The sequence below is a fragment of the Carlito syrichta genome, unplaced genomic scaffold (genome assembly GCF_000164805.1).
Source record: "Carlito syrichta isolate Samal-C Ts95f unplaced genomic scaffold, Tarsius_syrichta-2.0.1 Scaffold303287, whole genome shotgun sequence".
Taxonomy (NCBI): Eukaryota; Metazoa; Chordata; class Mammalia; order Primates; family Tarsiidae; genus Carlito; species Carlito syrichta.
In genome coordinates this window covers 30,857-46,347 of record NW_007247383.1, presented here as the reverse complement: position 1 = coordinate 46,347, position 15,491 = coordinate 30,857, and the positions used below count along the sequence as shown (strand labels likewise).

Below are 15,491 nucleotides of genomic sequence, written 5' to 3'. Positions count from 1 at the left end.
TCATTATTTGACTTATGCCTGTAATTCTAGCACTGTGGGAGCCCAAGCAGGAGGATCACTTAAGGCCAGGAGTTTGAGACCAGTTCTGGGCAACATAGTGAGACCCTGCCTCTACAAAAAAATTTAAAAATAAAAAAAGAAAGAAATTCATTACTCATTATTGATTACTTTTATTCTTTCCATTGTGCCCCAAACGGGTAGGATTAGAATAACTCACATTTGTGTAATGCCTTTACCTTGGCTCATTGTCCCAAGAAACTTTGTTTCCAGTTATTTACTCTTTTATCATTTCTTAAATTTTTCTTCCTATCAAATAAATCTTTTAAGGTCGATCTTTAAGATTTACTATGCCCTCTTGTGCCTTTAAGTGTTATTCTTAGTAATTGACTTTATTTTCTTTTGACAAAGTTCATATTCTTTATTAAATGTAAATATCGTTTTCTTCCTCCATTACCGTTGTCAAACATGACACCGTTTCTTCAGCCATTAAAATGTAGCATCTGTCTGCCACCTTACAGAGGGACAGATTAAAAAATAGAAGGAAAACAGTAGGAGGATTGATCAACCGCACCTTCAATCAAGATTCTTAAATCAAATACTGACTATGTGGCTTTAGTTTGTATGAAGTGGAAGTCATATCAGCCTGACTCTGGGCTAGAAAAGTAGAAATGAATATTAGGGACTGTTAAAGTGGAACTCTGAAGAGTTCACCTAATCTAACCTCTTTTGGGAAATTTGTTTCACCCTATCTTTATGAAGATAATGGTCTACAGAGGCTTTAAGAGAGGCAGTGGCCAGTGGATTACCTGAACCTGCGGGTTCAAGACCCAGCCGGGTAACTTGGCTAGACCTCGTCTCTACAATAAATCAAAAATTAGCCAGGTGTGGTAGCACGCGCTTGTGGTTCCGGCTACTTGGAAGGCTTAGCTGGAAGGATCGCCGGAGCCCAGCAGGTCGAGGCTGCAGTGACCGGGAGTGTGTCACTGCACTCCAGTCTGGGCGACAGAGTGGGACTCCAACTCAAAAAAAAAAAAAAGTCAATAGAAAAGACATGACTGCCCCCTGGGTTCTTCCATCCCCTCTGCCCTGGTGTACTTAGGCTGGTGCGTTGAGCTCTTCTGCTGTGCTCTGGAGACAGTAATGTATGCTCAGGAGAAGTCTGGAGACTCCATGAGAGAATGTTAACAGAGGGAATGGGCTGGCTCTGAAATCAGTTGATTTTTCGGGATCAAATCTATATTTAACACTATAACTCAACAGATTAAATGTTGATAGGGACAAACATGAATATAAACCACGTAACTTACTGGAAGTATTAAAAATGAGAAAGACAAAATACATAGATCTTTTTGGTTAAATAGAATTAAACTCTTTATTTAAGCCCATAATGGAGTCGCTCATTAATACAGCCTTATGCAATTTGCATATAAGCAGTAAAATGTGGTAGAAAGAGCCTGGACCAGGGAGTTTGATGTGTTTATATTTAGGTTGGAAACCTAATCTTTTCTTGCCATATGAATTTTCTAAAATCATTTAAATTTCTGAAGCTCAGTTTCTTCATCTATAGAGGAATCTATCTGCCCAGACATAGCTTCAATTAGCACTTTGTGCAAATATATATAAATATTTAAGAAATGGAATTATATTTAAATATTCTTTTGAAGCATGTTTTATTCAATTAAAATACATTGTAAGTGTCTTACAGGTTATTTAATATTCTTTTACATGATTCTATTTATTAATCATTCAAAATTCCTTTGAATGGATATACTCTGTAATGCATTTTTATAATCCTCTATTGATGGACATTTATGCTGTACCTTATTTATTTATTCATTGCTATTATAGATAAAGTATGATAAACCTCCAGGCTAAGTATTGATTTTCTTCTCATATAATACAAAATTGAACTGCTTGGTTAAATGTAATGCAAATTTAAAAGGGAAGAGGAATCTACTTCTCTCTTTTTCATTCCCTTTTATCTTTATTTTTTCCCTAAGAACATGCACTAAAAATAACTTATTCTGCGGGAATCAGATGTTATATTACTAATTCCTAAAACCACTTGTGTTACACAGTAATGAGAAACCTCCCCTACTAATTGACCCTCAGTTTGTGAAGAAATGTAGTCACTTTTTGGGAGGTTTACATTGCTTTCAAGACACTGTCAAAGACTCTAAGAATTGTTTCTAATCCCTGTTTGAATGATTTTAACTTGGTTTTTATAAAATGTAAACTCTAGTGTGAAATTTTCCTTACATGCTCTAACAACTACTAAGACTGTAAACTGGAAGGAAGCCACCCTTTCCACCCAGTGTAACTCTATGAATACACTAGAAGACAGGTTTGGGAAATACAGCCCAGCCTTACTAGAGAGCCATGTTCAAAGCAGAGCAGTGCAGTGTGAGGTCCACTTGTGCCATCCCTCAGCTGACCGTTCCTGGCATATTTGGGCTGGACTTTGGTTCTGTTTAAGATTGAGCCATGTCACTCCTGATTGAGACTTCTGGACTTTGCTGCTTGGGCTTACAGCCACGTTTGTGTAAATAAGCTTTGTTGGAAAGGATCCCAGAGTACCTAAAAAGAAAACGTATAGACTTGCTGCTGGATTTGTTCACCATGTATAATACCAGTAGTGAATATCAGCCTGGTGTCCTAGGATCCACTACTAGGTTCTAGACTATTCATTCATGAACATATATTAAGTTTTGACTATGTGACAGGTTATGTGATCCTCTTCTGTGGTTACAAATGATTGCCTGTCTGTCCTCACTTTACCAATTTCTACCACAACTGAAATAGAGCATTCAGAAGGGACGTTTTCTAGATTATACGGATGAAGTTGCAGCACAGTAAGACCTCCATGGAGCTAGTCAGATCCTCAATTTTCATAAACATTCATCTTGATGAAGCAGATTGTCTGTTTCACATAAATATCCACCGCAGTATACAAGCAGACTGGGAACCTACAAGAGGGAAAGTTTTGATTTATATCTCTGCCCCTGTGAATTTACCTTAAGGAAGTATATTGGTGCATATATATTTTCTGGTTGATGGCTATGAGTTTGTTGCTTGGGACTGCAGATATACTAATATAGATAAATTATGCTTAAAAATTCCTACAGCACCTTAAGTGAAAATAATTAATTAACTGGTCATCAGGCTTCCCCACCATAGATATTCCCAGCAAACACATCAAGTGAGTCTGGTTCGGGATGAACTATTTTCTCCTCTTTCTTCTGTTATGGACCTGATACTCATCTCATTTATCACTTTGTTGTTGGCAGATATGGCTATCCATCTTATTTTATTGAAGCTGGTTGTGATGATAACTTGCCTGAGAAAACAATTTTTGTTTCCCTGCAGCACGATGTAAATTAATTGGTGTGCAGTGTATCAGATCATGTAGCCTAATTTAGTTCAGACAATAGATCTTCATTCTTCCCTAGTAGCGTCATTAGTTCATGTTGCCACTCAAGTTCTATGGGCTGTGGATTGTATCGTGGGTTTTGGTCACAAAGCATTCAGTGCAATCCTGGGGTTTCCTAGGGCTGCTGAGTAGACGGCCCCCACTGGGAAACTTCCCTGCCTGCTGCTTCATAGGCCAGCGGCAAAAATTTCTCTAGCATCTCCCAAAGTAATTTCTAATGACTATGACGCCTTGGGCTTATGCTAGTAGTTATGAGGACTCAGCAGGAACCCCTGCTGGGGGCTTTGTGTGACAAATAGCACCCATGTATTCAGACATGGCTTCTTTTATACAACAAAACAACTGTTATTATCTACTGTAAGTCAGGCATCTTGTTCTTTATCTGAGACTATATAGATAAGACAAAACCCCTGTCATAGGGAGCTTATACTTTGTGAGAGTATAGATATGAACAAAAATTACTACCTTTGGGATGCTACTAACATATGTGACTAAGTTGGTTTATTCTTTTCAGACAGTTAACTGTTCAGTGAACAGAACTAGCTTCTCTGTTGTAGACCATGATGGGTTTTCTTAAAGTAGCACAGAGTAGACAGAGGGAAGAAAAGTTAAGACCCAAGTAAGTAAAATTAAGATCTGAGCAGCTAGAGAAGCTGACCCTGCAGGAAAGAGAGCTAAGGTGGTACCTGAAAGATTTGGCAAATTCAGACAAAGACTATCACGAAAGTCACCAGTTAGAGAAGCAGAGTGTAGAAGAAAGGAATCAAGGAGATAGCCTATGTTCTGGATTTATAGATGGGCCATCTTTATATCCACAGCTGAATCTAGAGATGGTGCATATGTTTGCAGGATCAGCAGCTACTGTAATCCACACATTAGATGATAATGACAAAATGTGGGTGGTAAAATAGAGGAAGAAAAGGAGAAAGAAGATTTGTACCACCAATACATTTTTAGAGCATTTCTGAGCCAAGTTTACTGCAAGACTTGACAGAAGAAAAATAAACTTAACACTGTCTCACTTAGAAATCATAAGAGTTATGTGACAGTTAACACATTATATTGCATTATCACTTTAATTTTATTTGAAGTTATTTGAACTTGAAGTATTATTCATAAGTGATCTGAATCTCATATTGAGATGTAAAATTTTAACTGATTAAAGCAAAGAGATATAGAAATTATATCTTATGTATAATGTAATTAGCATTGCAACATTTGGCAAGATACCTTGCAGATGGTCAACTCCCAATCTCAGTCTCAATCTCTATGTCATTGAATTAAAAGCATTAAATGGAATTAAACAGAGTTAAACAGAATTTCATCAATGGTCTATGAGTAATAGTTACACATTATTTTTATAAATTTATTTAAAATAGCTGGGGAAAGATGAATGGAAGTTAAGTTTATAGAGATTGAGTTTATTATGATACCCAAATTTAATTTCCGCTAAAAATAGAGTCATATATTAACTGTTTCTAGTTGTGAGGTCACTTACTAGCCAGCCCTGTACCATCACCAAGACACCTATTTCTCATTTTCTCTTGCCCACACTGAAGATACATGTAGTGTCATATATGTTTATCCGCATTCTTTTATGAAATATTTTTTTAGAAAAGAAAGCCATTTTGTACACTGATGACAAGCCATTGGTGCAATTTTTACTTTTCCATGATTTATGCTAATACTTAGCGGCAGCAATACTAAAGTTAACAATTTAAAATAGCAACACAATAGACATCTAAATTGCATCCATTTATAAGTGTGGATGTAGCCGGGCTCGGTGGCTCAGCCTGTAATCCCATGCCTTTGGGAGGCTGAGGTGAGTGGATTGCCTGAGCCCGCGGGTTCGAGACCCGCCTGGGCAGCAAGACCTCATCTCTACAATAAATAAAAAAAAAAAAATCAGTCAGGCGTGGTAGCGCATGCCTGTAATTCCGGCTACTCGGAAAACTGAGGCGGAAGGATCGCTGGAGCCCAGCGGGTCGAGGCTGCGGTGGCCGGGAGCGGCCACTGCACTCCAGTCTGGACGACAGAGTGAGACTCCAACTCAAAAAAAAAAAAAAAGTGTGGATGTATTATGTATATCTACATATACCCTGCTGTATTTTTCATATGCTTTTAGTAGATATTATGCAGAAAGCCCAGACTGGGCAAAATTCCACACCCTCTGTGATATACACCACATTTTGAGGGCTGTTGTTGTCAGTGCTTTTTTTCAATGGTTAGTATGTAAAAATAACAGCCAACATTGGACAATCCTGAATACACTAATTATACCTGTAACTTCAACCAGCAGAGACCATTGCTAAAATAGGCTGTAGTAGTTATTGGAAATTTAAAATATCTCTAAACTGCTCTATTATTTCTGGGGGAAAAAGTTCGCCTGTCAGTTTTTTGCTTCTTCCAGTCATATGTATTTTATTTTGGTATTAAAAGTTTTTTCATTTGCTATTTCATCAGCAAAAAAAAAAAAAAAAAAACAATTTAAAAATAGACATAGCTCAGTACTATAAAGGAAAACACACACCCATTATCAAGACTGATCACTTGAAATATAATATGAAATATACATATTAATATCTAACAAAACATGTTTCAAATGTGAGATAGAAATCATTGGAAGATCGTTCTGTTTTCTGATTTTAACTTTTAAGTCTTCAAGCTACTTTGGGGAGATTATTGGGAATGATGAAACTTTTGGAGTTTCAGAATTGAAAGGGAACTTAAAGGCCCCCACTCCTCAGGTCCAATCCTCAGCCTGTTGCATGAATATTTCTGTGGCTCATTGACTAATGGGCATTCAGTATTTGCTACCCCCTATATTCCAGAGATATGGTACACTTAGACAGCAAAGGCTGCTCATTCCATCTTTTGGAAATTCCTTCCTTATTGTCTACATAATCCACTTTTCAGTAACTTCCAAGGATTTACATCCACTACCCCAAGGAGGTTGTTTGTTTGTTCCCTTAGTTAAAATCTGCTTCACTACCTTTCTGTATCTCAAAATCTCCAGGAGCTTGAGAAATGAGCTCAACCCACATAAAACTAAGTTAAAATATTTCTCTCTCTCTCTCTCTCTCTCTTTCTCTCTCTCTCTTTTTCTCTCTTCACTTACAAGCACCACAGAACAACACAGTGTAAATATCACAACTTAGATAGAAACATTCCCAGCTGACTTCATACCTAACATCTGTGACAGTGATACTTGACCTACATTAAAATCACCTGGGGCGCTCATTATAACTGACTACCGGAGTCCATCTTTTAAAAGTCTAAGTCATTTTCTGATGGAATCCAATCCAATAATTTTTATTTAGAATTTCCATTTTTAACCAATTATCAGTGGTGCCGCTGCCTCTGGTTTCAAAACCACACTTTAAAAGCCACTGCTGATGAGCCAATGCTCTCCACTCTCTCCATGAATGAATGTCAAGAGCTCAATGAATGCCACATAATCGGCTCCTCTCCTATTATGCCGCACACTTGTGCAACCACCGGTTGAACTGTATGGGATTTAGAGAATTTTGTTTGTTCCCATGGCTCTTTATAATTGAATTTATTGCATTCTGCAGTCACATAATTTGTTTTTTTTTTTTTTAGAAAGCAGGATTTATTGAGAGAACAGAAAAGCTCCCACAGTGGAAGGGGAACTGAAGGGGTTGCCCTACATTTACATAATTTTTAAAAATTATACAAATGGTTGAAATTTGAGTATGAAAAGTAAAAGATATTTCTACTAAGCTGAACACTTTAAAAGACTTGATAAAGTAAAAATTCTTTAGATGTTGCTATCAAAATCTCAGTGACATATGCATTGGAAAAGTGAGATTCTAATGTTTTCTTATTTGATAATTTCCTGGTTGCTTATCTTCTACATTTGCTCCAGTTCATCAATCGTCCTCACTTAAATCATAACTGAACACAGTATTTGAGATGTGGTTCAACCATGATACAATGGGAAGATCAACTCCTTGGTTTTGTATCCTATAACTTTTACAATCTAGCCTGAAAATTACATCATCTTTCCCATACCAGCCCCCAGTCATAGCAAAATGTAGAGTCATTTGTGGTTTATAATGAATTTTTTTTAAAGCCTAGGATTTCTTCTCTCATATGCTGAGATTACATCTTCCCATTTCTGTCTTTTACTGAAGGTGTTTTTGTTTATTGTCTGCTTATTCATTTTAGTGTAGATTGATTCTTTGCACTTCTTTTCACTAAATTTTATCTTATGAGTTATAGCTCATTTTTACAGCTTTACATACTTATTGGGTATCTCTTTGTTATTTAGTCTTTTAACCAAGATTATCAAATTTGTACCATGGATACATTTTATCAGAATTCCATCAGTTTAGTCATTCAAACTACTGATTAATATGCCAAAAAGAGCAGAATGAAGACAGAACGTCACTATTTTAGCGGTTATAGCACCTTGAAAATAGATATTTTTTTAGTTATGAGCTACAATTTTCTCTATCTCATCCACAGAGATACAGCAAATGACTGCTACATGCCTTACTTAGCACAGGAACCTTTGTCTAAAGCAAACCCCTGTCCTCAAATCTGGTAAACCCCTTTAAAAATGAGGAAGTGAGGGGGCCAAAGGAGGCCCAAATTTTGCCTGTATGATGACCACTTGTATACCTAATCCTGAATTGTACGCCACATCTTTAAAATAAAAAATAAAATAAAAACTGTGCTTTACACACACACACACAAAACAAATACGAGGAAATTAGTATGTCCAAGACAGATAAAATCTGGTAAGTTTAAACAGAAAGTTCTTGGCAAATGAAAGTTCAGAAGAGCAACCCACCATTAGAATGAACAAAGGCTTTAGGCAGTTTTAGCAAAAGAAACACAAATAGTCAATAAATATATGAGGGAAAAAACCTATTATTATTAATAGCTAATGTCATTCAGAAAGCAACAGAATAACTTTTTCCTCCAAATACGTTAGTTTTAAAAGATGATAATATCTAGTATTAGAAAGGGAATAAGAAAATAAGTGATCTCATACACTTCATAAGAGTTTGAATTGCTATCACTTTTCTGAAATAGAACTTAACAGAATGGGCCAAAAGCCTCAACACTGTCTCACTTTGAGTCAGTAATTCAACTTCTAGTAATTTAATCCTGAGAAAACTCAGATATCCCCACACATACAGGAATATTCATTGCATCATATAGTTGTCAAATATAGAACACAATCTGAAAGTACAATAATTGTGAATTTCTTAAATACATCAAGGCATATCTACTGATGGAATATTATGCAGACATTAAAAATCAGATTTTAGAGCAAGGGCTTTCATTTTCATTTAAAAATGCCACCCACATTTGATTTGACACATTATATATATGTGTTTGTGTATGTTCGTGTATGTGTGCATGTGTATAATTACTGTATGAACTGTATTTATATATGTTTATATGTGTATAGCACTGAAACAATAATTCACAAATGATACATTTCTTTATTATATGCAATGTACTCTAATTTTTTCTGATCTATTCTATAATTCTTATTTTTTTCTAAATATTGGTTGCATCTCTCTAAATTGATTTCCTTACCAACTAATGTCATGAGTTTTGAAAGCAATATTATATTTGAAGAAACATGTGGCATGAATAATTGATCAAATTGTAATCATTTTAGTATGCATATTACTCATAATAAGCCATATTATGCACAGGATAATTTCAATTTTGTTAACAAAAACTCTTAATATGTATTTTCATATGAAAAAGTAGAAGCCTAGCCAAGGTGGCTCATGCCTGTAAGCCCAGTACTTTGGGAGGTGGAGGCCAGAGGACTGTCTGAGCCCAGAGGTTAAAAACCACCCAGATGCTTTTAGTCTATTTGTTGACATTTAGGATATGACCAGTGTCCCCTATCCCTTACCCTACCCTGTCTCTCCTCCTCCAAATTAAAAATTACTTATCCCAAGACATTTGAATCTCATTACCCTGATTTCTAGAATGATATTTCTTTCTTTCTTTTTTAATTAAATATTTTTTGAGTCAAAGTCTCACTTGGTCACCCAGGCTGGAGTGCAGTGGCACAATCACGGCTCACCACAGCCTCAACCTCTGGGGCTCAAATGATCCTCCCAACTCAGCCTCCCAAGTGGCTGGGACTATAAGTGCATATCACCACAGCTGGCTAAGTTTTTTATTTTTTGTAGAGATGAGGTTTACTCCTGGACTCAAGGAATCCTCCCGCCTTGGCGCCCCAAAGTGCTGGATTACAGGCATGAGCCACCACGCCTTGCCTGATTTCTGCAAGTGTATTTCAAAAATGAAATTTCTAGCCAAGGAGTTCAACTCATGCAAACAACCAATAACTTATTTGGGGACATCTAACTATTAATGTTGTTTAACAGCTGTCAATTGCTTCACCAGGCCAGGTGACTTACAAAATAATACAAGATGGCATGTAAATACGCTAGTGCAGGTTCTATGGACAAGAAGATTCAGAGAGGGCAATGGCAGTTTAGGGGGCAGCTAGAAGCCTTCAGCAAGGACATGGGTAAGAGTGCACCTTTGAAAAGTAGGTAGGATCTAACAAGGTATGTGTACAGACGAATGACTCTAGCTGAGAGGGAATAAAGGCTAGCCAGAGAACCACTTTGAGGAGTGAGCAAACAGTTTGAAAACCCACAGAAGCCAGGTAATGAAGGATTTTGGAATCCAGGCAAGATGTTTATACAATATTTATAAATAAAACAAGGGCATTTTTCAATATGGGAGTAAAAGAGCAAAGAGATACCATCCTTTAGTTCTGACTCATTAAAGCTCTCCCTATCTCTGGTCCAATAGCATCTCATTACCACCAAGCAGTCAGCTCTTTTTTTATTATATAGTTGCAGAGCTGGATATCTGCTCAGACCATTGAATCACAATAAAGCAGTAGAAAGGCCATAACCAGATTTTCCCTTTCTTTTTTTTTTTTTGAGTTGGAGTCTCACTCTGTCGCCCAGACTGGAGTGCAGTGGCCGCTCCCGGCCACCGCAGCCTCGACCTGCTGGGCTCCGGCGATCCTTCCGCCTCAGCCTTCCAAGTAGCTGGAACGACAGGCGCGCGCTACCACACCCGGCTCATTTTTTGATTTATTGTAGAATTGAGGTCTCACCAAGTTGTCCTCTACTTCTTTTATGGATAAGGGTCTGCAGGAGAGGAATGTGAGATCTTGCTTCCATCTCCCCAAGGTTCCAGGTTTTCAGGCTGTAGCTAATAGCCTGACCATCAATTTTTGATGACTTGGGGTTTCTTTTTTTTTTTTTTTTTTTTTAAGTTGGAGTCTCACTCTGTCACCCAGACTGGAGTGCAGTGGCCGCTCCCGGTCACCGCAGCCTCGACCTGCTGGGCTCCGGTGATCCTTCCGCCTCAGCCTTCTGAGTAGCTGGAATTACAGGCATGTTCTACCACGCCCGGCTGATCTTTTGATTTATTGTAGAGATGAGGTCTCACTGCCCAGGCACGTCTTGGAGTTTCTTATTGTCAATATTCTGTTACTACTTTAACACAAAAAATGATTTTTTAATCAAGACAAATTTATAACTTTGATAGTTCACTTGGAAAAGTTAAGGACAAATACATAGGCTGTTATTCTTGTTCTGGGAGGGAAAGTTCTCTAATTATAACAAAACCTCTAAAAAGCGTTTAGGATAGGAAGGAATTGGTTTGGTGGAAGTGACATTTTATTGTGACACACTAGAAAATTATCTTTGTTTATATGATTATCGATTAGGATGATGCTCTGTATTCACTTAAATGCCAGTTGAAATCTCAGGCTTATTTTGTCTCGAACATGATTATGTGCTTCTTTTTCTAGCACATCACCATTAGTTACATATTAGGAAATCTCATAGGCTCTTGAGTTTTTGTTTTGTTCTGAGTATCTGTATTTGTCTTTCTTGATAGAGTTCTGTTTCTATAATCCATTTCCTTTAGAATCTGACATGAAGACTAAATCACATAACACATGTAATCATGTGGTTAAAAATAAATATTCATGCAGAAGTACTGAATTATTATAAATGATTTGGCTATAAATGCTATTGGTAAAAGTTTTTTAGTCCTTTTAGCTTCTAAAATTAAGACTTTAGAACTTAGCTATAGAGATGTTTCTGATTCCTCAGCTTGAAAAAATTATGAAAGGACAATTGGTAATGAGTGCACTGAAAACAATCATTGCAAACGCTGACATGCAAATGTCATACTAATACATACCTCCCTAGAGGAAGAAATCCATGTCCTTTTTAACTTAATACTTTCTAATAGAGTGAGCAGCCAGTCAATAGTATACAAACAATCGTTTCTTTGTGCACTATAGTAGGGCGTGTGCATTTTCCTTTCTAGTGTGAACAAGACAAGATTTTCACATAGTTTGCAAATAGATCTAAGTGATCTAAATCCTCAAATATAGTGGCCCAGTGGGCATCCGTGATTTTTGCTTTGACCTCAGTGGGGCACTTAAGTACTTTATACTTTTAGTTGCTCCCATGTTTACTTTTGTAATTATCTCAATACTTCAAAAAAAAGGTCCTTTATGCATAAATTCATATCACACAGAGTTGTTTTCTTTTTTTTACTAACATCTGTATGTTTTCTCATTACTGTTCATTGTTTTTGTGCTGTCACTAACCCCCAGGTATATCATAGGCCTGTATTTCTCTTTGGGTTTCTATGAAAGAGTATTTTTAAATTATTTCCTGGGACAAGAGCTTGTCAAGCTAAATTTATATCATATCCCACTTTTAATGAAGTCCATACCAGACCAAGTACTAGTAGCCTTGAGTATTTGAAGATATTTGAAAAGAATATATTTTTAAAAAGTACAGAACTGTGTGTCTTTTTATCAAGTTTAGAAACATCACAGTGGTTTTTATAGTCCAAATACAAAAATGACTGTATCTGAGTTTCAAGTGGCTTCCAATTTCAATGTAACTATTTCATTCTTCTTCCCAGAATTTTGAACCAAAACACATTAAACTGTAGTTTTAAAAGAAACTATTTTATATTAGCATCTTTCCCCTAGTCTTCTACTACTAACAATTCACTCTTGTGTCTCAACCTATGTATACTTTTCTTCATCCCACAAATGGCATGATAAATTATTCCATGTCAGAATGAATATACATACACACATATGTATTTACATCAATAACTCAGAACTACAGAAAATAGGAAATAGCATAGTCTTTAAGTATTGAAAAGTATTGTTTTGTTTCTAACATTGCTTGATTAACTTATTTCTCAGGTGGAAAAGCAGTATAATTTTAGTTTTCAACATTACATTCTGCCCTTCTCAGAGTCAGAATAGTAACTCTGGGCTTTAGTATCCTAATGAAGAGAGTATATAATGATAATAATGATAATAATACATAGCATAACATGGTATGCTATGGTAATGTCTAACATAGCATACATAGAATGTTCCAAGAGTAGTTTTAAGCAACTTACTTGATCAGTCTCCAGAACAAGTTTTTAAAGTAAGTAGTTATTATCCTCATTTTGTGGGTGAGGAAACAGGCATAGAAGTAGGGGCAGTGTATTTGTCTGTCATAGTCTGCTATTACAAAATACCATGCACTGGGTGGGTGGTTTATAAATGATAGAGATTTATTTCTCATAGTTCTGGAAGCTAAGAAGTCCAAGATCAAGATGCTGACAGATTTTGTGTCTGGTGAGGACTCACTTCCTTATTCACAGATGGTGCCGTCTCAATGTGTCCTCACATGGTGGAAGGGGCACACAACCCCCTTGGGCCTCTTTTATAAGAACATCAATCTTATTCGTGAAGGTTTTACCCTCAAGATCCAGTTACCTCCCAAAGGCCCCACTTCCTAGTTGCATCACATTGGGTGATTAGGTTTTCAACATATGAGCTTTGGGCAATACAACCGTTCAGACCATAACAGGCAGCCAGCGCACATTTTGTTTATAAATGAAGACTCTTGTTAACAGTTTTTGCTTTTATTATTTTTCCTACCACGATGTGACTAAAGGATAGCCTAATGGAAATATCTTCATTAAACTTTTGCATTTTCTGCTCCCACTCACTAAAAGCTAAGTTGTAGACCCCTATTCCCAATTAAGAAAAAAATAAGAGAACATGGTGCTTGGTTTTCATTGCTGCTACTTATGCCAACAAAGGAATCCTTGACAGTAATTATATAGTGAGTAAAGAAAGCTTTATTGTGGAATTATTAATCATTTCTAAAACATTCTGCTCCTTTCTCAAAATGTCACTGCTATGGCCTGAATGTTGGTGTCCCTCTCAAAAATTTATGTTGCATCCTAACCCCCAAGGTGATGGTTTTAGGAGGTGGACCTTTACAAAGAGTTTAGATCGTGAGGTTGGAGACTTCACGAATGGGATTAGTGCCCTTAAAAATAGGCCCCAGAGAGATTATTTACTCCTTTCTCTGAGGACACAAGGAGAATGTATTCTCTTTGAACCAGGAAGAAGGCCCTTATTAGACACCAAATCATAGGCATCTAACTCTTGCACTTCCCAGCCTACAGAATTGTGGGAAATCAATTTCTGTTGCTTATAAGCCACCCAGTCTATGATTTTTTTTTTGTCATACCAGTGCTAATGAATGGACTAAGACAATGACCATAAGTGATTGTTTCTCTCCCAACACCACTTACTCTTTTCTTTATCAAACTCTGAGCCACATTAGGTAGCAAATCAAGACTATTGCTATAATTGTGACTTATTACTAAACTATATTTTTTAAATCTTTAGATTTATCTTATCATTTTATCCTCTGGGAAGTAAATAGAATCCATTACATAATTGGGCTGCTTGATTTTTATACTAGAACATATAAAATGAAAGATAAAACAAAAACCACCAATCAACTATCTGTATTCCTAGAAAACATTTCAAATTTCTTCTCTCTCTAGAGTACTTGTAATTAACTGGACAGTATTGACTTTCAAGACTTCCAAAAAATGAATATATACTTTATATATTAGTACAATATACGGAATCAGAATGTATCAGATTTTTCTGGGGTTGGAGTTGGAGGAAGTCAAGTAGGAAAGATCATGAAGATATCAACAGTTTGAAATAGGGACCAAATAGACTTTTATTTTTAGATGTATAATGGACATCTTTTTCTCTGTATCATATCCTATATAACCATATAGGATAGGAGACAGACTCAATTTTGAGATTCCACCAATCACACCCTCAAAAAATGCATTTTGCTTGATTAAATCATACCTTCTACCTTACTAGTTATTTACAAATGCAACACTAATTTCAGCCATTAAACAAGAATGCATTCACATTTTTATCTTTAAGAGCAGCTTAGTAAGATTTGTTGCAGCAAGTTTATAACCAGTCAAGAACTGGGTGTTGCTTCATTGCCAAGCCTTGATGGAACTTTTATGAATATGTTTTATGATTTGCTAATCTGTGCTGTGAAATCATCAGTCTGTTTGCAGTGGGGAGAAAGAGGGTGGAGGGAGGGAAGATGGCTTTTTTGTTTAATGTGTCAGTGGAGGGAGGGAGTGGGGAAGGATATATGGTCATGAAGTTTGAACTAAGGTGTACTTAGATGTACTAAAGATTTAGTTTTGATCCTTGCACAAAAATTAACTGCAATAAATAGGTGCTGCTAGTAAGCAGGTTTTCTATGATCATGCCTAATTTCCTTTCTTTCTTTTTTCTTGTTTTATATTTTTTTCTCAGGGGAAATCTCTCACATCAAAGAGGTTAACAAGTCTTGTTCAGTCTTACTAAAGGATCATCTTGTAGCATGGAAGCTGACTGGAGTCATTACACATACTTGTAGCTCGTTGTTACCTGGAGCAGAGGATATTAGACCAAGATGTTGCATGAGCAAAGGACCTAAATTGTTATTTTTGTGTGTACATTCCATCTCCAAGGAACTCTACCATCTCAATGCCTCCATTTCAAATTGTTGTCTGCTTTCTTTCTCCTTCTACTAAGCTGGATCTGTGTCTTTTCCTTTTTAAAAAGTTCAAGTGATGTGAAACCTTTTTTTCCCTCTCTCTCTCTCTCTCTCTTTCTCTC

At 36.5% G+C, this 15,491-nt stretch overlaps 1 protein-coding gene across 2 annotated transcripts in view; it reads left to right on the top strand.

Annotated features, from left to right (window-relative positions):
- LOC103260654 (regulator of G-protein signaling 7) overlaps positions 1 to 15,459 on the top strand; it is an 81,553-nt gene extending 66,094 nt beyond the window's left edge. For both annotated transcript variants that reach the window (XM_008058305.2, XM_008058304.2), the window contains one exon: positions 15,147 to 15,459. In XM_008058305.2, coding sequence (XP_008056496.1) covers positions 15,147 to 15,197 — 51 coding nt within the window. In that variant the 3' untranslated portion in view covers positions 15,198 to 15,459. The remainder of the gene's footprint in view (positions 1 to 15,146) is intronic.
- Positions 15,460 to 15,491: the final 32 nt, after the last annotated feature.